Source organism: Durio zibethinus, chromosome 18 (genome assembly GCF_047325235.1).
Source record: "Durio zibethinus cultivar Kanyao isolate XHJ-2024 chromosome 18, ASM4732523v1, whole genome shotgun sequence".
Classification (NCBI taxonomy): domain Eukaryota; kingdom Viridiplantae; phylum Streptophyta; class Magnoliopsida; order Malvales; family Malvaceae; genus Durio; species Durio zibethinus.
The window spans coordinates 9,169,001-9,192,050 of NC_143179.1; the positions used below are offsets into that span (position 1 = coordinate 9,169,001).

The following is a 23,050-nucleotide window of genomic DNA, read 5'->3' on the forward strand; positions in this document are numbered from 1 at the left end:
TATTTAAAAGAATAGAAAAATGAGATCGTAAACAGATGCAAAGAACCATACTTGCATTTCTCAGCAAGCCAAAAAATAATAATAATAAAGGAGTTCTATGTGGCAGAGCTCTATTTACTATCTATAGTATTTTCATGACAATTTCTGTTTCTTTAGAAATTAAATTACACCAAAAGCTCATAACCTTTGTTTTTCTCCTAGTTAAGAAAAACTACTTTACACGAATGTGTAAGCTGGCCATAAATTCCGAGCTGCCCTTGACATTGCTTCCGGCAAACAATTGGACCCCTTGCTCCAAATTTACAACCAAGTGGAAGGCGCATTGATTTAGTAGTAAACCGTGAGCAATCCAAATGGGCATCTCTCTGCACCATGCGACCTTTTTTAAGAGAAAGAGCTGACCACTTTTCATCACCTGTTACTACACTTGGTATCTGTAAAAGATTGGAATTAAAGGCAGTTGTAGTTTGCTTGTTATATGGTTTCTTTAAACTTCCAATTGGTATGTCTTTTGTTGTCTCCGTTTCCTGTTCCTTACTATGAACAGTCCCCAGAATTCTATATGCCTCTTTTGTCAATCCAGTGGCATGCCAAGCTTCAGCTACGAGGAAGATGGTGGATTTCTCAGGGTGAACCTCGTATTCTTCCATTACTTGGAGAAGTTCTTCTGCTTTCCATGGCTGTTTGGCTTCACTATATCCCCGAATTAAGGCCTCAAAGGTCTTCAAGTTGGGAGATACTCCATATTCACACATTTGATCAAAAATCTTGATTGCATAATCCATTCTGCCAGCTCTACACCAACCATTGATTACTGTTGTAAAGATTACATCATTTGGGTGGGATCCTGATTTAATCACGATTGTTAAAAGTTCTTCAGCTTTCTCTGGTTCTTGAGCTCGCACATAACCTTTTGCAAGAATGCTGTAGGTATAAATGTCAGGCTGTATACCTGCTTTCACCATGTCATCAAAGATTTCCCTGCATTTACCCATAAATCCTGCTGAACTCCATGCATTCATAATGGTGCTAAAGGTTATAACATCAGGTTTGACCCTAAATTCTTCCATCAAAGAAAGTACCTGCATATCAAAGCTTAGCATGAATTTATGTTCTCTAGATGGAAATATTCAGTACACAAGGCAAATATTCACACACACACACACACATAATATATAATATATATAATATACATATGGATGAGGAGGGATCCACTTACACTAGTGTATGAATTACATGTTTTTTTGACCCTTGGATCAAAATGGCTAAGTGTTATGGGTTTAATTTTGATCTAAGAGTCAAAAAAATGTGTCTTACACTAATATAAGTGGATCCTTATATATAAGACTTAGAAATCAAAACAAACAGAACCCAGCCAAAAAACTATAGGAATTATAAAATCCTGTATTGCTCTAGATGAAAGGAATTGGAGATAAATAGAATCATTGTTTTAACTTACCTCATTAACCCCATCTCTGTCCATGGTGTCAACAAAACCTTTGATCAGTGAGTTAAACATCACAAGATTAGGACAAATCCCAAGATCCTTCATCCTATACACAAACCTCAAGGCCTCCTTGGTCCTACCTTCTTTATGATACCCGCTGACAACGATGCTACAAGTAAACTCATTAGGCTGCACACCATTTTTCTGCATCTCTAAAATCATGCCTTCAGCCTGATCAGTCTCTTCATTCTGTGAATAAGCAGTTGCTATGGCATTGTAGGTAAACGCTTCTGGTTGCATGCCAGAGGCAATCATCTTATTGACCACATTCCAAGCCTCTGCCTTGTTCTTTTTTTTGCACCAAGCTCTGACAAGAAAATTATAGGTCCTGAGATCAGGTTTGACATTCCTCTCCAGGGACATCAGATCTATCAGTCTAAGAGATTCTTCAGGCTTACCAGCAGTCGCATACCCTCTGATTAGCGAGATATAAATGCTAGTAGTGGGTTTCAAACCACTCTCCCTCATCTTCCAGAAAGTTTCCATCGCTTCTTCTATATTTCCACATTTAGAGAAAGCTTTTATAACAGCTTTGAAAAAAATTAAATCAGGCTTCAGTCCATTTTCTTCCACCTGAGAGATGATAGAATGTATGGAACTGAAGTTCTTCTGGATGGTCAAGGCAGCCAAGAGAATTGTGTATGTTATCAAGGATGGTTTGTGGCCTCCTTCAATCAAACTGTCAAAAATAGACTGAACTGCCTGGGGATTTCTTCTGTCTATTAGAATATTCATTTGCTTTGTCTGGGAGCGTACTGTTGGGCAACTATCTTTTGTCATGCAGATGGAGCAATGAGATTGATTTTGGAGATCCATGAGTGGAGCAATGTGGAACTACTATTTTTATCCAACTCTACATATCATCCAAGGAAAGTTACAGCACTTAAAACATACCATATGAAAATCACAATACTAGAAAGTTAACAGATAAAAGCAGTAAATCAATCAACCTCAAAGCAAAAGAGCCAATATAATTCCAGTAAAAAAATTATGTGAAAAACACATAAACATCAAGAAGAATAATGTAATTCCATCCAGATGGGCCAACACCCACTGGGAAGCTAATAAACAATGAATAGAAGCATGGCAAGGAAAAGCAGATTATGAATATGGAAACATACACTTTTTTGGAAAAAAATGTAATTGCTTTACTTTGAATTTTTCCTTGAACAAGAATATTCCAGTCAAGAAACATGGGAAACACGTAAATTCCTTTCCTGAAATGTAGTTTTCCAAAAGTAATCATAAAGAAGACAACAGATACCATATCTAGATTCTGGAACCGGAAACAAGCTTTTGCATTTCTTCCTACGAGTCTTTCATTTCTGGAAAAAGAATGGAAATAAAACCAAATACGACCTGTTCTAGAAATCCATATAGTATTTCAACTAAAGAGGATCACCAACCAAATTTTCACAAACTAATCCGAAATTCCCATCTGGGTATTTCCCATCTTTTCCTTATTGATCAAGAAAACAAAAAAAGAAGAACTTTCCACAAGAAGGCAAATATAAAGTTTTCATTTCACACATCAAATATCTATACTAAACCAAAAGACCAGTAATTCCATCTCCCATGATACAAAATATTTACTACTTCACAAGACCAGGAAGAGAAAAGCTTTAAAAAAAAAAAACACAACATCAACAAAAAAGAAATAACCCAAAGTTTTGGGTTATGGGAAATCAGATACCAATGCAAAACAGGTTAATTTGTGCCAAAAAAAAAAAAAAAGCCACCATAACGAGCAATGATGAGCAATGAAAAATTGCAGATGAGAGTATGTGATAATGTGAATGAATCGTACCTTACCCGGTTAGGGCTGGGGCTGGGGCTGGGGTTGGGGTCTTGGATTCTTGCAAAAAATGCAAGAGAGAAAGAACGAGAGGCTCCTGATTGGTAGAACTATGGCGCACGGAGTGAGTGTCCTGAGATGCAAGAAAATAGGTTATCCACACACACGCAACAAAGAAAATACCATTACTGAAACAACGACAAAGATACCTAGATATACGGCTGAGAAGTTTGAGATACATTGCTTTTCTTCTTTATTTATTTATTTAATTTTTTTATAGATGATTCTTCTTTTTTTTTCTTTCCCCTTTTTTCCATAAAATATCTTTATCCATTAATATTTACTAGTTTGAAACCCGACGCACGGAAATTTAATATATATTTATATATTATAACAGTATATATAAATAAATTTATAACATGAATATTTATGTGAACACTCTTTGAAATGTAACATAAGATAATTTTTTTAAATAAAAATTAAATAATTTTAAATTTATTCAAATATCAAAATTATTCAAATTATAATTGAAAATTAAATTAATTCAAATATGTATTTTTTAAAATTAAAAATATGAAATATGAAATATATTTTTTAATAAATAATTTTAGTTGTTTACCAAATGATCTTATTTAAAACATTATTTAATTATCAAAATCTTTTAAACATGTTTAAAAATTATAAAGATTAAGTTTATCTAAATCTTTCAACAATCATTTTTATCTTGATTTAAAAAATTATCTTTTAAAAAATTTATGTAAGACATTAAAAATTTAAGTGATTTTATGTAAGATCTTAAAAATTCAAAAAATTTTCATTTTAAAATTTTAAATAATAAGATTATCAAAATAATTATATCTATTTTAACTCTAATTATTAAATTTATATTTCAAATAAATGCAAAAAAAATAATATTATCTTTATCACTTATTATATCCGTTTTAAATTTTTAAAAATTAATTTAAAAATTATCTATTTAATTTTAATTATCACTAAAAAATTATTTTACAAATTTAAAACTACAAATGTAATGTGTTATACATCAATTTTTTTATTTTTTTAGTAAATTTTTTTCATTGTATATTCTATTACTATTGCAATTTGTTTATTTTATTTGTTTATAAGTTTTTTCAAGCTATATTTTATTATTATTACAATTTCATTCTTATTTTAAAAAATTATTTATTTATTTTTTTCACATATTTTCACATATTTTTCATATTTTGCATAACAATTTAGCTACCATTACTAAAGTTAAAGTATGTTAATATTTATTTTATTATTTAATTTATCATTCATTAATATATATTTTATTTTTGAAGAATGGCATAATTTTATTTTTATTTGATATAATCTTATAGGTGTATAAATATATTGTTGAAGAAAATATATAATTTTTTTTACTGTTAACAAAAAGTTCATTTTTTAATGACAAGTCAATATCTACAAATTTTATACATGCTATGAGTTTTGAAGATTTGAATACAATATTGAAAAGAAACTAATTTGTTTATATATATATATATATATATATTCATATTAAATTAATAAAATTATTTTGTGCATCGCATGATTTATAATATAGTATATTCATATATCAATAAATCTTATATAAATATAAATTTTTTTTAAATGATAATATATGCTATGAAGTTTATGAACAATTTACAACTTATATAATCATTTTTATTTAAATTTATATATTTTAATATAATAAAATAAAGTAATTACATATTGAATATACTTATACAATTATCATCAGTTCTAAAGAAAATTCAAACTATAATTTATTAAATCAAAATAATCTCTAAACAAAAGACAATAATGTTTTTTATTTTAAGAAATTAAAATTTTCATTATTAAAATCAATCTCATGTACAAACTTTTTTCATTGAAAAATCTTCCATAAGTTGTTGTTGAAACGAAAATGCAACAATTTATTTTCCAATATTTCTTGCTATCTTTGAAGCAAGTGTCATTTTATTGGATGAGCCAATAGATTTTACAGACAGAAGTGAAGAGATAAAAAAAAATAGCAATTTGTAATTTGATAACAGTTGCATTATAATCTAAACTATATAACTTTATAACAAACATAATTATTACAATAAGCTTTTACATACCTCCTCTAATAATTTTTTACATTCAAGCTAAGAATTTAAATAATATACCTTATTCATTGTAAATTTGGTATTACTTGTATAAAAATTATACTTGGTTACCCTCATCTCGAATACACAAATTTTATCTCTAAGATCTTTAAATATCTCTTGGATTTTATAATATCTATTTTTCTAAATCATGAATATAAATACATTATTCAATTAATTTGAATATTAAATAATATTAAAATAATTTTTAACTCAATACCTAAACAAATATTTCATAAAATCTCTATTAATTAAATCTTTAACTTCTATATTAAACTGTATGAATATTGTCATTATAGAATTATCATATGTCTCAATATTCAACTTATACCTTTAAAAAATGCAAATTTCTACAATTATAAATATAATATAATAATTTAAAATACTTTTATTATCATCATGGAATAATAATTTTTTCATGTATCAAATATAACAAATATAAATACTAATTACCTTAGAGTTGGATTAGGGACATCAATATTGCAAGAATAACATTGAAATTTTTCATCAATTTCAAATAGTTTATTGTTACACTCACATGACATATAATATCAACAAAAAGTGGCATCAACTATCATGATAGTGACTCTACTAGTGAAATATTTTCCCTATGTATACCTAATCATCTTTAAATCAATCATCAACAAAAAAAAAAAAAAAAAAAAAAGCTAATACCACAATTAAAGAAATATAAAATATAAGTATAAAAAAGATAATAATCTTTTAGCAGTATAAACCAATAAAGGATGCAAAGTAAAAATTTGAGAAAAAATAAAAGTAAAGTTAAGTAATGATAAAAAAATATAAAATTAATGAAAAGTAGTTAAAGATACATCATGCTTAACCTATAGCTATTTATACAAAATGTGTGTTGTAGGTCAATTAATAAGATAAATTTAAATTATGAAAGTTAATATTGAAATAATAAAAATTATGAGTGAATAATGATCTAAAAATATTAAGTTGATTGATATTAAAATATTTTATTCTCCTATTAACATTTAGAGATCTATTAATTTAGAATAATAAAGCAAATTAAATTTATTGTAGTTAATAATGAAAATAAAATAAAATAAATTTTAATTAAATTAACGTGCATTAATATTTAGATTTTAAAATTATAAAACATTACAAATGAAATTAATTAAAATCCAAGTATATTAATATTTTATCAAATGAAATCAAACGTGCACTAATATTTTAGCAAATGAAATTAAATGAAATGATATTTAATGAAATATAAATCTATCAATCAAATAAAAATTGATAAAATATTTTATTCAATTAATTTAATTATAGAGAATTAATTTGATATATTTACTTTTTATAGTTACACATAAAATACATTAATTACTCAAATGGATACTATATTTAATCAAATATAACTGTATCAAATAATTGATTAGAGAATCAATTATTTGATAATTATAATTGTAATATTTATTAAATTTAATATATATTATATAATAACATATACAAACATCACGTAGATGCCCCATGTAAATAATTCTCTTAAATGACACGTAAGATAATTTTTTAAAAAAATAAGATAGTTTCTTTTAATTATAAATTAGACAATTTTAAATTTATTTAAATATAAAAATTATTCAAATTATAATTAAAAATCAAATCAATTTAGAGATATCTATTCTAAAATTAAAAATATGAAATATGGATTTTATTTTTTTAATAAATAATTTTAATTGTTTACCAAATAACTTTATTAAAAAATTATTTAATTATCAAAATCTTTCAAACATGTTTAAAGATTACAAAAATTAAGTTTATTAAAAAATTTCAACAATCTTTTTTATCTTGATTTAAAATTTGTGATTTAAAAATTTATCTTTTAAAAAAATTTAAGTAAAACATTAAAAATTAAAGTAAATTTATGTAAGATTTTAAAAATTTAAAAAATTTTCATCTTAAATCTTTAAATAATAAGATTATCAAAATGATTATATCCATTTAAACTCTAATTATCAAATTTATATTTCAAATAAATGCAAAAAAATTAATATTATCTTTATCACTTATTATATCCATTTTAAATTTAAAAAATTATCTATTTAATCATAATTTCCATCAAAGAAATTTTCTACAAATTTAAGACTACAAATGTAATGTGTTATAAATTAATTTTTTTATTTTTTCAGTAACTTTTTTTTAAGGTATATTCTATTGTTATTACAAATTTTCTTTTATATAAATTTTTTCTAAGATATATTTGATTGTTATTATAGTTTCATTCTTATGAAAAATATTTTTTTTTTCAATTTTTTTTCTTTTTTCACATATTTGCAAGATTACTAAAATGAATGTGTATTAATACTTATTTTATTTAAGACTATAAATGTAATGTGTTATATAAATTTTTTTTATTTTTTTAGTAACTTTTTTTAAGGTATATTATATTACTATTGCAATTAATTTTTTTATTTATAAATTTTTAAAGATATATTTTATTGTTATTATAGTTTCATTCTTATGAGAAATGATTTTTTTCAATTTATTTTTTATTTTTTCATATATTTTCTAATATTTTTCATATTTTGTATAATAATTTAGTCAATATTACTATAGCGAAAGTGTGTTAATATTTCTTTTATTATTTAATTTATCATTCAATAATATAAAATTTTATTTTAAAAAACATAATTTATTTTTATTTAATATAATTTTATAGGTATATAAATATTATTGTAATAAAAAATATAAAAAAAAAGATATAATTTTTTTTGTTGTTTTCATAATGTTTTTTTTTAATGACAAGTTAATATATATAATTTTTATATATGTTATGAGTTTTAAAGATTTAAATATAATTTTAAAAAGAAACTAATTTTTATATATTCATATTAAATAAATAAAATTGTTTCGTGTATCACATGAGTTATAATTTAGCTATTAATTATATATTGATTAATTTAATTTGTCAAAATAAAAAATTTTAAATTTTAAATATTTTTAATATGAATTAAATTAATAGTGATTTAAAGTAAATAATAAAAACATAAATATAATCAATTAATAAGATAATTTTAAATTATGAAAGTCAATATTGAAATAATAAAAATTATGAGTGAATAATAGTCTAACAATTATAAGTTGATTGATATTAAAATATTTTATTCTACCATTAACATTTAGAGATCCCTTAATTTAGAAAAATAAAGCAAATTAAATTTATAACATTTAATAATGGCAATAAAACAAATTAAATTCTAATTAAATCAATATGCATTAATATCAAATAATAAAATTCTAAAACGTGAAAAATGAAAACAAATGAAATCAATGTGTATTAATATTTTATTAAATAAAATCAAATGAAATCATATTTAATAAAATATAAATGTATCAATCAAATATAAATTAATAAAATATTTTATTTCATTAATTTAATTACGGAGAATTAATTTGATATATAAAAACATAAATATAATTAATTTAATTTTTGAATTATATTTGCTTTATATATTTACACATGAAATACATCAATTATTGGATACTATATTTAATTAAATATAAATGTATCGAATAATTAACGAGAGAATCAACTATTTTATAATTGTAATTGTAGTATTTATTAATTTATTAATTATATGTTGATTGATTTAATTTGTCAAATTAAGAAAATTTTAAAATTTTAATACTTTTAATATAAATTGAATTGAAGTTAATAATAAAAACATAAATATAAATAAATCAATGTAGCTTTTTGAATTATTTTTAAATTAAAAATATATAAAATAAAATAAAATATATTTATTAAATTAAGTGACGATTTTTAAAACTGTCCACAAGTCAATAATTTAAACCGTTCACATATATTTTTTTTATTTTTACCAAAAATTTTGACTTTTATATATTTATATAAAATTTGTTAAGTTTTTTTTTTTGGATAAATAGTAATTTTATTTATAAAAAATAGCAGAAACAATAAAAATAACCAACAAAACTGTTCTAAACGCAACTTATCTTAATAAGAACAGTTTTACTACACACATGTGACAAATTGTCTTTTTCAATTTTACATCTTTTCATACACACATGAAAATGTACAATGCACAAACAATAGAATCATATAAATCATTGCAATCTTGACAATTTCTAAGAAATTATACTAATAGGATTTTCATAGAAAAAACCCTTTTCATGGAAATTTGTTTGGAGTAATTGAATCATGTTATTCCCCCCTTATATGGTCTAAAAAATATGTTTAAAATTTTAATTACTTTGTTTACTTAAAAAAAAAAGGGACAAAATGGCATAAATGTTAACCTAGGAGAAAAGTCCAGGTTGACAGGGCTGGGCTGGCTTGGAATTGTAGTTGTTTGAAGTTGAAAACTTGAAACCCAAAAACAAAGAAAGGTTAAAAGCAACAAAGCGAATGCCTGAAACAGACTTCCCCGGAAAAATGGGTTTGTCCTGCAAAGAGAAATTCGATGAAAAGAAATTTCTTTCTTTAGTTTCATTATTAAACGGGAAAAATAAAGTGCTGTAATTAAATATTAGATCAGAGGTTTTGTATTATCAGGAGGATGATGATAAATGCATCTGAATATTCATCTCTTTTTGTTTGAATTTTATTTCTTCATCCAGAATCCCTGTTCATTCTGTTGTAAAAGAAAATGTTGAGGTTGTGGAAATGTTACCAGAAGTGCTTGGCTATCCACCCATTGAAGACACAAGTTTTAAGCTCAGGCTTGATTTGGGGTTTTGGAGATATAGCTGCTCAAACCATCACTCACTCAACTGCCAAGAAACACCATCATTTTCAGGTATATCAAAGGTTTCCTACTTCAACATCTGATCATTTATTTTTTTCAAAGTGTCTTTCTTTTCCCTTGCTGTTTGGACGAATGGGCAGTCTTTCATTTCCAATTATTCCGTTTCTTTTAGTTTTTTTCCTGCCCTTGTTTGAGTTTGGCTTGTTTGCTTTAAGGTGAATTTCGATATTTTTCTTGATGCTATTGAATCATTCTTGTAATAGAAAAGGTTTGGTTTTTGTTGCTGTTGCTTTTGCTTTTTGTCTGCCAATTTAAAGAGAAACTAGAATCATATTTATGGGATTAGTAAGAAGGAATTTTGAGTTATTTATTTCATTTATCTTGGTTTTGAATTATGTTTCTTTAAAAAGGAGAAATATTCTATTTTTTGCTGTTGATTACAAGCTGTTTTGCTAGATGCAATGCAAGAAAGAGCATGATTGCTGAGTTTCCTTAGATCCAATTCCCCCTTATTCCTGCTACACGAAGTTCACCACTTGGAAATAATTTAACTATTGTCAATATGTCAGTAATAGAAACACGGCATTCTACCTTACATATGTTCTAAGCATCTTTAATTTTGTGAGTGTTATAGTATTAATCAGCTTATTTCTTTTGGTAAATTGAATTTAATTTTTGCATGTATCAGGAAAAGGATAAAGAAGTAGAGATTAATTGGAAACGAGTGGCTACAACAAGCTTGTTTGGGTTTGGATTTGTTGGACCAGTTGGTCATTACTGGTAATTATCCATTACCACCATGGATTTACTTGGCTAAAGAACGTTAAGTTCACATCATGCTAATGTTTACTGTTTACTCATATATCTTAGAGCTTTCACTATAGGATTATCATACATTAAAAAATGTGTTGCGCTTAAGATTTACAATGTGTAAGGGACTTATTATGGGAACTATAAATGGTTCATGGTGGCCTCGTTTTCTTATTTTTGGATTGGCTGTTGAACTTGGGGGTCAAGGAATTCTTCCATGGTTGAAGTTGCATGATCAAGATAAAATAAAGATAAAATAACATTCAATTCCTAACTTTACTGTGCATATGTTTTCTATATGCAAGCCTTTTGTTGGAAACTCTTAAGTTTTTGGTAACATTTGTAGGTATGAAGGTCTGGACCGATATATAAGGTTGCAGCTTCGTCTACAACCAAATTCTTTTCGTTTTGTGTTTACTAAAGTTGCAATTGATGGGTTCATCTTTGGTCCATTGGATTTACTTCTGTTTTTTACATACATGGGATTTTCTGCTGGAAAGAGCGTTCCCCAAATCAAGGAAGATGTAAAGAGGGATTTTGTCCCAGCCTTAATTCTTGAAGGAGGTCCATGGCCAATTGTTCAAGTTGCAAATTTTCGGTATATACCAGTGAGGTACCAACTTCTATACGATAACTTCTTCTGCTTGTTGGATAGCTGTTTCTTGTCATGGATTGAGCAACAAGAGGATGCTCCTTGGAAGCAATGGCTGAATTCTTTGATACCTTCAAAGGAGAAAAGGGATCAGGGTGGATGAATTATTGAATATGAATGTTCGTGCATTGAAAGACTCGGCATCATTGTGCAAATAGATGGTGAAAGATAATACTTATCGCAGAGAATGCAAAAGTTTATGGTTTTGATAGCTGGACCTTAGCTTAGCTTTCAGGGTTTTTTTTAACCTCTCTGGATATGATGAAGTCAGTGATCATTGCTATTCTCAATCCACTTGATAAAAGATTTTGATAATTCTCTTTGCTAGTGAGATATTAGTTGGCTTTTGTTTCTCTTACCTGGTTTTCAGCACGATTACTTTCTAGTCTTGAATTATCAGCAAGACGTTCTCAGACCATGTCAACCTACATCTCATTCTCATACAATCATGAATTCTTTTCCCCTGTTTATAATCATACAACACAACTAAATTTTAGCCTACAATGCATGTGACAGAACTATTTAGCATTTTATCTTTCTATTTTTCCCTTGCTGCATGATGGAGGACTACAATTCCATGGCAAAAATGCAGTAGAAATTTGGTAGGCAGGCTGAACATAATGCACAACTTCTTGATATCAACTTTCCTGGATGAACAAATATCATATTTAAGGAAGAAAATTGCCAAAAAGGGCAAATGGAAAGGGATGACTAGGTAAACTAGTTTAATAAAATCTATGAAGGGAAGTTATCTCTTTGGCCATCTGTTCCTCTGTTTATTCTTTGACATTCGCTGCTTGAGCCTTCATCAATATAAGAGAGAGAAATATCTTCTTCTAGAGCACGAACAACCTGGCAATGTTTTTAGGACAAAATGAGATCATCTTGGTTCTTACTTTGTTCATAACAACTGGTACAAATTTTACTTTTAACATAAATAAACATCATTTCTAACAACGAAAACCTTGGTTTTAAACGTTGCCTCACCCCACCAAAAAAGAAAGGAAATGGGAGATATATACCTGGATCATTCGAGGTCTAAGCCAAGCTGACAGGCGTACACAAGTGTCACGGATTTAAGGGGGAGTTCTGAATCTCACATCGAACATAATAGGAGGGTCCCTGGGGTATAAAAGGGTTCACACCATCTCTGCCTTGTGAGACGCCTTTTGTAGGACAAAACCGTGAGGTCAGGGGCCAGAGCGGATAATACCTCACAAGGGTGTGAACCGTGACGGTCAGGCTGATTCGGGACGCCGGAAGGGTGAATGCCCGGGTCCCGGAGCCGCGCGGGTTCGGAGCTTAAGTCTCGACCTGTGACAAGTGATATCAGAGCCAGCCTTAAACCGTTCGATCCACGCCAAGCACCTCGAGGGAGGTAGGCAGGGTGACCGACCTCCGTGACGAGGGCGTCACGAGGTTGGGTGCGAGAAAATGTCACGGACCTAAGGGGGAGTCCTGAATCCCACATCGAACATAATAAGAGGGTCCTTGGGGTATAAAAGGGTTCACACCATCTCCGCCTTATGAGGCGCCTTTTGTAGGACAAAATCCTGAGGTCAGGGGGCCAGAGCGGACAATACCTCACAAGGATGTGAACCGTGGCGGTCAGGCTGATTCGGGACGCCGAAAGGGTGAATGCCCGGGTCCTGAAGCCGCGCGGGTTCGGAGCTTAAGTCTCGACCCGTGACACAAGCAGCAGCACATGTGACCATGCTTGCCATCTCGCTCTTGTTGTAAACGCCGTGTAACCTTGGATCACCAAGAGCATCAAAATCGTTATCTTCCAGTGCACGAGCTAGCCAAGGCCTCGTCTGTTGGTGCCAACACAGTTACCTTTTCTTAGTTATTAAACAGAAGGTGTATAACCACTATTTAGTCTGGACAATTCGTAATTGGAATTGAGAAAGGAACAATTTGAGCCTTAACCATCATTTGGGAGATAATATCAATCGACTTACCCAGTCAACCAGGCTCTGATTTATGGAGGATTCATTCTTGATGATTGGTGGACGTCCAGTTATAAGCTCTAAAAGCATGACGCCATAGGAATATACGTCTGATTTTTCTGTTAATTTACCAGTCAATGCGTACTCTGGAGCAAGGTATCTGCAAGCAGTCTGCTGTTACAGCCAATGTATCTGAAGCAAGTTCAAAGTGATGGTCTAAAATTGGAAAGGAGGAGGGGTGAGATAAAAAAGGATCTAAGCCAAAAGTTCCCACCACTCTGGTGAAGATGTGAGTAATGGAGGAACTTGCATCAAAGAAAATTTTGGCCAGTCCAAAGTCAGAAACCTGAATGCAAAACATAGAGTTCATTGACAAGCAAAAAAAAAAAAGGATCCTACTTCAGTGCTTAATTAAATAGCTTGTAATCATGTATTTTTATAAGAACAGAACTATCATTATATGACTTCATCCTTCATACTAAGTTGGGATGAGCTGCACCATAAAACAAGAAAATTAATACAGAGACTTTGAGACTTACCTTCGCCTCAAATTGAGGATCAAGAAGAATATTAGCTGCTTTGATATCACGATGAATGATTGTTGGACTACCTGTATGAACCATCTACTTCAATCAGAACTAGGCTCATAAAAGATGACCTAAACTAGTGATTTCGAGAAATATATAATATATAGTTCTTCCTTATTCATCAGATTGCTTCATTTGTTGCCTCGAAATGCAGGAAAAGAGCCACAAGTAAAAAGTTCAGAGGGAGGATGTTAAGAATCGAACTCACAATCTTCATGGAGATATGCTATTCCTTTTGCTAGTGCCACATCTAAAGCTTAATTGGTACCATGATTGTGCATGTAAATAGGCATTTTGCACCCTAGACAAAATTCCAACTATCCACCAAGAAAGCTTTAGCTTATTGGGAAATCAACCTTTCAACAGATAGATCCACCGGAATTGTTTATCATACAAGAGAAGGAAATAAGACTAACCATGCAAGTGGAATTCCAAGGTTTTGTTTGGAACAAACTCATAAACAAGCAACCTCTCAGCCCCAGCAATGCAGTATCCAACCAAGGAAACAAGATGTTTGTGATGTACTAATAGTCTCAACCTCAGCCTGGAATTCACGCTCCCCCTGTTGGCTTCCAGCCTTTAATTTCTTAACTGCAACTTCTTGCCCACTCGGCAGGACTTCTTTGTGGACGTAACCAAAACCGCCTTGTCCAAGGAGGTTGGATTCAGAAAAGCCATTGGTGGCCACGACTAATTCATCATAGGTAAAAATGCCACTTGAGGAATTCAAGGTGATATGGGCAGTAACAGTTATTGAATTATTAGAGCCAGAGCCTTTAGAATTGTTGAGCTGTGGTGGAGGCAGGGCTTTTGGTAGCACTTTGATAACATGGGCTCCTGGTCGGGCAACTTTTTCTGGTTCAGGTTGGTTTGGAGCAGTAAAAAAGTCATCTAACAACTCAACCAACATTGAAATTCTATCAGAAAACTAACAGTAAATATGAAATATGATTGTAACAAACTAACAATATTAACCAAATTAATCTCACCTTCAGTTACCCAACATTGTTGTTTTCTATTATCCGCGGAAGACTTCTGTTTTCTCCTTCTAAGTTTACAACAAATGAACATGAGTGCAAACACAACAAACAGTAGAATTCCAACACCAATACATGCAACTATAAGCCCAATTGGAGAATGTGACCCTTGCCTTGTGGTTGGCAAACCTCCTTTTTCAACTGCTAGGGGGAATGATGGTGGTGGTGTAGGCAATGGAAATCCCTGAGACGACACCGGAGTGTTAGGAATAGAATGAGAAACTGTAGGAGGTGGTGGAGACACCAAAGTAAATGATGGTGGATCAATAGGTGGCCTTGGTGGAGGGAGAGAGGGAGCTGTTTTTGCTGGAGATGGAAGAATAACTGATGGTGAAGATGGTGGAGTGGGAGATGGCAATGGCGAAGTTGATGGCAAAGATGTAGATGTTTGAGGAGGTGAAGGAGTTGTGGGGAGCGGTGGGGAAGGAATAACCAATGCTGGTGCTGGGGGATGCGGAGGAGCAGGAGTTGTGGGGAGCGATGGGGAAGGAATAACCAATGATGGTGGCTGGGGAGGAGGTGGAGAAGCTACTGGACTAATGGTAGCAGCGGCAAGTGGTGGTGGTGGTGAAGTAAAAACCGGTAGTGTTGGAGGCGTTGGAGGAGTAACAGGACTTATAGCAAAGGCCATAGGTGGGGGAGATGCCACGGGGAGAAACGGAGGTGGAGTTACCGTGGTTGATATTGGGGCCAAGGGCGGTCGTGGAGAACCAAACGGAGATGCAGTATTTGTTGGCGGAGATGGCGGGGACACGACTGGTGGTGCTAGAGGTGGCTGCGCCACTGGAGGTGGGTGTAGAGGAGGCAGTGAAGTGGTGAACGGGGAATCTTCGGGAGATAGGGACAAAGAGGGTGCCAACAACATTGTAGAAGCTGATTATTCCTGAAAAAAATTCTTTACTTTGTTATTTTGGGTAGTCCACATGCAAATCACTCGACTGATCAGTGATCACTATAATTCTCCTCTGGTTGAATTCATAGCTGGATTATTTTGTCCTGGAAACTCCAGAATTTCTTCTTTCAGAATTCATGAATCGATTTCGCTTATCGTGTATGCAGTATTATTTTTATTGACAGAAGCTTTTATTAAAGTTAAATCAACCACTCCACAAGAAGTCTGGTGTCCGGTAGTTCAGTTCCTCGCCAAATTCCAAATTTCCAACACTTCCTATCTCTCTCTAGCTATAGCTAAGCCAGATAAAGCCAACATAATCAGGAATTTTAAAATACTGATAGATTCACGGCCGAGGAATCAACTCTAAGAAGTGGACCCTCACTACTCGGAGAGTGGGCTAAATGTAAATGATAATCGCTTCTTTAATAATGCAAATAATATATCAGTGGAAGTTACTCAAGTTCGTATTAAATAAAATTCGAACTTAATTTAATTATTATCAAATTAAATTTAAATTTATTTTTGAGTAATTTAATTTATTGAACAAATAATTTAATTTATTACATAAATTAAATTCAAATATTTTAATATTTTAATTTTAAATATATCAATTTAAATTTAAATTTGAATGTAAATATGAATAATCAAATTTAAAATAAAATATAAAAATTAAATTTATTTTTAATTCAATAAATATATTTAATCAAATAAATTCAAATAATTCGAATTTTATTTCGAATCAAACATAAAAATTAAATTTCAACCAAACTCAAATGATATTTCGAACAACAAATTTCAAGTAGAGCCGAGTTTCTCATTTTACTGACCCAACTAAATTACTTCCCTGAATTGAACCATCTCTATCGGCATGGCTTCTTTCCGAGTAGAAAAAATTGTAGCGTGCTTGAGTGAGAAAAGGAGTAGTACGATTATTACCGCCCAAGAAAAAGAAAATCAGGAACCAAAAAGAATTGATGTAGTCCTCGCTACTATTCCGGAGTAACATTATTCAATAGAAATATAAATTCCAGGCTTCAAAAAAATTAACAAACTGGACTATGATGGAAATCAAGAGAGACAATGTACATCTACCAAAAAAGGAGTTCATCAATTCCGTCTGCAAACACAATTTTCTCTTTAGTTTCTTCTTGAGAAAAAATAAAATCAATAGGAAATATTGAGAACATCTTGCCCGTCCAGCCATTAAATGAAGAAAGCATTTAGTGCTCATGGAATACCAAATTTGGACAAGGCTGATTGGAAAAGAGTTGAGAATGCCTGGGATGTACTTTGATCATCAGCTTTGATCTTTATTTGGGCTTTAGCCGATGATGTGCTGATTATGCATTCGACAAGATAATTAGATGCCTCCTCCGCTTTTTGTGCAAAGAAGAAAAACTTGAAGTTGGGGGATTGACCGCCTGATGCAATGCAGTGAATGGAATGGCTTTGCATGTGCCGAAGGAGAGCTTGAGGTGCTGTCAATGCTGCAACACCTTGAGGGCTTACTGAGTATTCCTGAAATAATTAAAGACGAGTTCTGAGAAAGGTGTGCATTTATAAGCAAAGTTTCAGCTCCAAATATTAAGAATGACATAAAGGACCAGACATGGTTTTCATTCTAGGGACTATCTGGTGGTTTAGTTTTCAAGGAAAGGGACAGGTTTTGTCCTGACAGCTCTGAGGATAGTTTGATGCTAAGAATGTAATACTTCCAAATAAAAAGTCCAGGCGATAAGATGAAGATGGTACTCCCACAGCATGACCAATAGGAAATATTTACAAGCAAACCTGTGACAAAGCAACTGGCAATTGGCGCCACTTATGCTGAAATGTGCTTGGATCTAGAGCAGCTGTTGTATTAAGCTTCAATTGAGGAGATGGAGGAGCAGGCGCTGCTGGTAAACCAAGACCAAGTAGATCATCAATAGCCAAGCTTGCTTGTGGAGAATGGTCTGCTGCAGTGGGATTTGAAATTGCCGACTCTATATGTGTTTGCAAGGCAAAGACAGATGTAGACGAGCCATCATAAGGAGCTGTATAAGCAGAACCATTATTACTCGAACCTCTAGTTTCTTCTTTCTCTGAAGTAGTTAAAAGCAGATCCTTATCATTTTCCTCCACTCTCTGAGCAGAAACAACATTATCTGCTGCTTCTCCGCCAATAGATAGATTTCCAAGTTCATCTGAAAACTCAAACGGACCCCTGTGTTCCTTATCTGTAAACATGTAAGATGGCTGCAGATATTTAAAAATATCAGTTAACCACGACTTTATTATGATTTGAATAATATGAGGAATGCAGATTGGACATAGTATACTAAACTTTTTAATAGCAGAATGGAAATTTTGTGTAAAATTAACAAAATGCTTGGAGAGTCACAATGCCGTGATTACAGCAAAGAAGAGTAAATTACATGAATCATCAATTTTTTAGCTCTCAACAGTATACAAAGTAAAGTTGTTGCAAGTTATTTCACTGCTGTTTACACAAAAACTGAAGTTGCAAGTCCATTCCATGGGTTATTCCATTGACAACGATGCAGGAAAGGAATTGATGAAGGGAAGGATAACTTAAGAGATGCAAGTACTTTGGTAAGTAGAACCTTGTTTAAAAAAGCACCTTTCACCAAATTGCTTAAACATTTTGATCTAGTGGCTCCCAATAACAAATTTTCTTAATTGTTCTATCAAGCCTAAACATCGAAGGGAGTGTTTAATAGTGTAATGTCCCACAAAAATTTGGTTTAGGTATCTTGTAGTATTATATTCAGGTTGGTCCTCGTTGCCAAGTAAGTTTTTAGGTTATGATGTTTAAATAGCATTTTCCTTGCAAACATTTTGGCCCACCTTGAATCAAGACAGATTCCCTCTGCCACGAGGCTTAGAATAAAAAAGGCATTCTTCAAGAAGTGTTAGTATTTCAGGCAAAAACAAAGAAATCTTATTTACTGTGAAAACCCAATCAGTTTTCACCAATCTGTATGATATGAATTAAGAAGTTGAAATAGATGCCATATTCAACAACCAGATCCACATATTTATATTTCCTAAAGAATGGGAACCTACCGCTTTTAACTCATCAATTTCATTACAATTAAAACTACAAACTTTGTAATTAGGGTAAGGCATTGCCTTGTCATTACATTTTTTTCCTTTAATTTGCAGATTGGATGCCTTAACAACCCATCACAAGAGCATTCAGAACGGTCTAAAGTACAAAAAAATAACTATAACATAAAGTTGGAAGAAGCTAGTAATTACCTTCTGGTATACAACAGATAAACTGTTAAATTCATCAAATATCCGATCTTTAATTTCACTGCTTTGAGTATCAGCAAAAACAGAAACGGCTTGCTTTGGAGGGTTCACCACGCGTTCTGCTACAGATACATTATACTGTAAAATCCTATAGTAGAATAAGGCTCTGTCATGAACATCCTGCATTCATGCTGAAGGTTTAATTTATTGCTTCCAGAAACAACTTGCCAACTCAAACAGTACTATTGATGTTAGAGTGGAAAAAAAGACAAAAAAGACAAACTCATACCTGGTGAAAATCGGCAATACCTGCAGCCAATGCAGTTCCCAATGCATTTTGGGTCTCAGGAGGCCTTTTAAAAAAGCACTTCATCACTGCAGTGAGAAGATGTAAACGAACCTGCCCAATGGCATAATCCATCAACCCAGTATATGAAGTAATTCATAACACAGACCTTTGAATCCAATTTTCAGAAATTCAGTATGAAAAAGAGGCTTAAATTCTGTCCATGGAAAATTTAACAAATACTCAATCTACAATAACAAGATAGCAGCAGTGCCCCTGGTTGTGGAATGAGATAAGAAACGAAACAGCAAGGTGGAAGAGGAAAGAAGAGGGGCAGGTTGTGGTGGTTGGGGGGTTATGCGGGGGACTCAAAGTGTGTTAAGTAAACACACAGAATAACTTTATGAGATCAAGTACCTAAGATGATTAACATTTGCTAAGTGACTATACTATTAGGTAAATCAAATTTACTGCACCACGTATCCACTGGAAAGACATGAAAAAAAACATCAGAGTAGCGGCACAGATTTGAGAATGACATAATGGATACAGCTGAAAGTTGAATCAAATGGCTCAACAACCTCTTCTTTTATAAAAAAACGGACCAATTCCAGGTAATAAATACTATAATCTGAAATGGCTAAAAAAAAGAAAAAAACAGAACATGATTTAACATGGAATCATTGGACAATACCCATAAAAGTTGATTACCTCGGCAGAATGCTCCTCATCCCAGTTTTCAACTAAACTCTCCAAAATATAAGGAGCATCTTGCATATCCTGAGAATATTCCCCCAACATCCATATAAGAGCTGCCTTCGCCTTTGGTTCTTGTACATTTTTGCTGCTTATGTTACCAACCACTGCAATGCAATCATGGCTCCACTGAGGATATTTTCTAAGAAGATCTTTCACAAGCACCTGCATAAAAGAACTCATATAAATCAAACAGGCAATAGTGAACTCATCATACTTTTATTTTGACACTGAGAAAAAACCTTTTAGTAGGAAGGCAGTAGCGTATGTCATGCATGTATTTAATATCCCAAATATCTAGTAGGGGCATTAATTTTTATTTACCAGAGCTTCAGCAGTCACATAGTCTTTCTCCATTTCAAGAAATTGAAGAAGCCTATCAACAATTGCATTGACATCATACTGCTGCAGTGCTATTTTGCCAACAGCTCTGATTGACTCTCTGGCAATGGGAATATCAACATTTGCAGCATACTCACACAATTCCGTCACTGAAATTTAATCAACAAGGTTACATATCAGAATACTCAGAGGGAACATTGAAAATTTACAGATGTCATCTTTTTCAAGAGAGGCCCTCAAAAAGAAACTGAGAGGCTGATTGCTTACCAATCTCATAAGTATTGCTCTCATTTGCCACTGCAGTCAACATTTCAAGCTTCAATCGTTTGACATAAGATGGTTCATTATACTGGCAATAGAAGTGTTTGTAGTCTGAGGAAAAAATATAAGGTGCCCGCATCACCAAGAGATGCAGATGACTTAAAACTGCATAAGACTGTTCTGGGCTTCCTGAACTAACAAGGGTCAACAGCGGTGCTTTGATACGTTCATACACCTTCAGATAAAAGGATTTTGTTAGCAAACTCTTGAGTCCATAAACAAGAACAAGTGATATTAGAGTATTATTAATTTATCAAGGCCATGCATGATGATTCAGGATCAAAGACATCTGCCCAGATTTTTTTTAAATGACAAGAAGAAATAACTTAATGACTAAATTAAAAACTTGATACAGTTTTAGAGACAAAAATGGGGACAATATTGATGACTAAAAAAAGAAGCATGAGCCACAAGTTCAAAATTAACCGAAAAGCACCTCCTTGATTGTAAACATGCAAGGAGATTGCTTGTGCGGAGAAGAAATGTAACAACTCTCCAAACATTCAATTAAAGAGTCAGATAAAAAGGATTGATGGGCACCTGCTGATGAACATCAGTCATGGATAGGGTTAAATGTAAAAACACTTTGATAGTGGCTAAAACAACAGCTCCATTTGCATGCTGAAGTCTATCTTCAAGGAGATTCATAATGTCAAAAATCTCACTGCTGTCCGATGGCACATATTTAGTCACCAACTCCAGCACAAGGCACTGCGCCCATTCACTAAATTCCCTGATCCTACACATAAAAACACATTTGAAAGCATTCATTTAAAATAACACCATAGCACTTAGTCTAACTTATTCAGCATGATAAATGACAGCATAATCACCAAAAGAAGGAAACAATTGAATTTTCCCCTTGATTCTTCAATTTTTATCTACACAACATACCGATTCAGTAGGTAATATATAACAGGCTTGCTAATCAAAGCCTCCCTTTCCCTCGATGCCTCTTCGGACGTGCTAGCTTCAGCGCTCCAAATCTCTTGTAAAGCAGACAAACAATTGGCAACCACCTAATGAAACAAATAACTCATTAATCTGCAAGCTAATTCTACAAACAAAAGTGAAATGTTTGACAATCAATTCAAGCTTTTTAACTATCTCTCACTTGAGTATCCGAGTCATTGAGCATCAAATGCTTCAATATGGAAGGAAAATCCGCATCGACGCAAGTGGAAGCTGAGATATGATAAAGCTTCAAAACTCCAATAACCGCCACCATTCTCACGTAACTATTACTATCTTTCAATCCGGATCCTAACGGCCCCACCAAATACTCCACAAAATTTGCCACACGTAACGAGCACAAGCTCCGCAAGGCGAGCCCTCGGATCATTGGATCTTCATCGTTGCAATCCCTTTGGAGGAAATTGATGGTCAAGAGAGCGAGATCGGGGTTGACTTTGGCGTAATTACCGACGTAGAGATAACACATTTTCTTCAAAACGATGTCGGATGTGGCCGAGCACATCACCATCTCGCCGAAGAGAGATGACACGTCGATTCCGACCGTCATGTAAGATATAACTTTTTTGAAGAGCTCTCGTTTCGAATCGTCCACACCCGGTGCACGGCTGCCGGCAAGTTGTCGGAGCTGGAGTTTCAAATCGGAGACTTCACTTTTACTGTTAATTACAATCAGAACATTTAATTAGAGTTCCATAAAAAAAAGAAGAATTAAATCAGAATTTAAACTGATAAAAGAAAACAGAGGAAAAATTGCTGTTAAAATTGAAGGCTTGGGGGTCTGAGGATTAGGGGATATGATAAGAGTTACCCGGAAGGTTGAGACGGTGAGGGTGACCGTTGGGACTGAGCCGGAGGAGCCATGGCTGGTAGCTAACGGATTCCGATGTCAGTTAAAACAAAGATCCACTAAAGCGCAGACAGATCGGCCGTGAAAGGAAGACAAGGGCGGTCGAACTTAAGAGTAAAAAGAGAGATGATACACTTTATCGTTGCT

General features: G+C 32.2%; 3 protein-coding genes and 1 pseudogene across 7 annotated transcripts; 1 reads left to right on the forward strand and 3 right to left on the reverse strand.

Moving 5' to 3' along the window:
- Positions 1 to 34: 34 nt before the first annotated feature.
- LOC111299331 (Tetratricopeptide repeat (TPR)-like superfamily protein) lies at positions 35 to 3,529 on the reverse strand. 4 transcript variants are annotated; one of them, XM_089747367.1, is made up of 4 exons: positions 3,512 to 3,529; positions 3,320 to 3,435; positions 1,460 to 2,360; positions 35 to 1,082 (listed from the first exon to the last, which is right to left on the reverse strand). In XM_089747367.1, exons 3-4 carry the CDS (start codon positions 2,321 to 2,323, stop codon positions 198 to 200), a joined length of 1,749 nt encoding a protein of 582 aa, XP_089603493.1. In that variant the 5' UTR covers positions 2,324 to 2,360; positions 3,320 to 3,435; positions 3,512 to 3,529; the 3' UTR covers positions 35 to 197. The 4 variants fall into 4 exon arrangements, with proteins under 4 accessions (XP_089603493.1, XP_022750200.2, XP_022750198.2 ...); XM_022894465.2 differs by having other exon boundaries at positions 3,315 to 3,435; XM_022894463.2 differs by lacking the exon at positions 3,512 to 3,529 and having other exon boundaries at positions 3,315 to 3,489.
- A 6,327-nt stretch (positions 3,530 to 9,856) lies between these two features.
- LOC111299333 (uncharacterized) lies at positions 9,857 to 12,005 on the forward strand. The gene is made up of 3 exons (XM_022894468.2): positions 9,857 to 10,236; positions 10,874 to 10,965; positions 11,342 to 12,005. Exons 1-3 carry the CDS (start codon positions 10,087 to 10,089, stop codon positions 11,748 to 11,750), a joined length of 651 nt encoding a protein of 216 aa, XP_022750203.1. The 5' UTR covers positions 9,857 to 10,086; the 3' UTR covers positions 11,751 to 12,005.
- Positions 12,006 to 12,259: 254 nt separating this feature from the next.
- LOC111299334 (uncharacterized) lies at positions 12,260 to 16,223 on the reverse strand (annotated as a pseudogene). Its single transcript, XR_016329783.1, has 9 exons — positions 15,173 to 16,223; positions 14,600 to 15,074; positions 14,392 to 14,484; positions 14,136 to 14,206; positions 13,858 to 13,942; positions 13,609 to 13,757; positions 13,332 to 13,461; positions 12,670 to 12,695; positions 12,260 to 12,499 (listed from the first exon to the last, which is right to left on the reverse strand). The product of XR_016329783.1 is annotated as an uncharacterized LOC111299334 (transcript).
- A 925-nt stretch (positions 16,224 to 17,148) lies between these two features.
- On the reverse strand, positions 17,149 to 23,031 carry LOC111299335 (beta-adaptin-like protein A). Its single transcript, XM_022894470.2, has 11 exons — positions 22,865 to 23,031; positions 22,196 to 22,712; positions 21,976 to 22,100; positions 21,622 to 21,820; positions 21,028 to 21,256; positions 20,743 to 20,909; positions 20,374 to 20,583; positions 19,666 to 19,776; positions 19,380 to 19,556; positions 17,907 to 18,353; positions 17,149 to 17,633 (listed from the first exon to the last, which is right to left on the reverse strand). The coding sequence occupies exons 1-11, from the start codon at positions 22,915 to 22,917 to the stop codon at positions 17,343 to 17,345; spliced, it is 2,526 nt and encodes an 841-aa protein (XP_022750205.1). The 5' UTR covers positions 22,918 to 23,031; the 3' UTR covers positions 17,149 to 17,342.
- Positions 23,032 to 23,050: the final 19 nt, after the last annotated feature.

Bases quoted from the DNA above. Each gene is read 5' to 3' on its own strand.
- LOC111299331 (XM_089747367.1), bottom strand. From the start codon at position 2,323: ATGGATCTCCAAAATCAATCTCATTGCTCCATCTGCATGACAAAAGAT. The intron at 1,083-1,459 runs GTAAGTTAAAAC...TTTGATATGCAG, and splicing joins ACAGAGATGGGGTTAATGAG to GTACTTTCTTTGATGGAAGA.
- LOC111299335 (XM_022894470.2), bottom strand. From the start codon at position 22,917: ATGGCTCCTCCGGCTCAGTCCCAACGGTCACCCTCACCGTCTCAACCT. The intron at 20,910-21,027 runs GTAAGCAATCAG...ATTAAATTTCAG, and splicing joins GAGCAATACTTATGAGATTG to TGACGGAATTGTGTGAGTAT. The intron at 18,354-19,379 runs GTAATTACTAGC...AAATATCTGCAG, and splicing joins TATCTGTTGTATACCAGAAG to CCATCTTACATGTTTACAGA.
- LOC111299333 (XM_022894468.2), top strand. From the start codon at position 10,087: ATGTTGAGGTTGTGGAAATGTTACCAGAAGTGCTTGGCTATCCACCCA. The intron at 10,237-10,873 runs GTATATCAAAGG...TGCATGTATCAG, and splicing joins AGAAACACCATCATTTTCAG to GAAAAGGATAAAGAAGTAGA. The intron at 10,966-11,341 runs GTAATTATCCAT...TAACATTTGTAG, and splicing joins GGACCAGTTGGTCATTACTG to GTATGAAGGTCTGGACCGAT.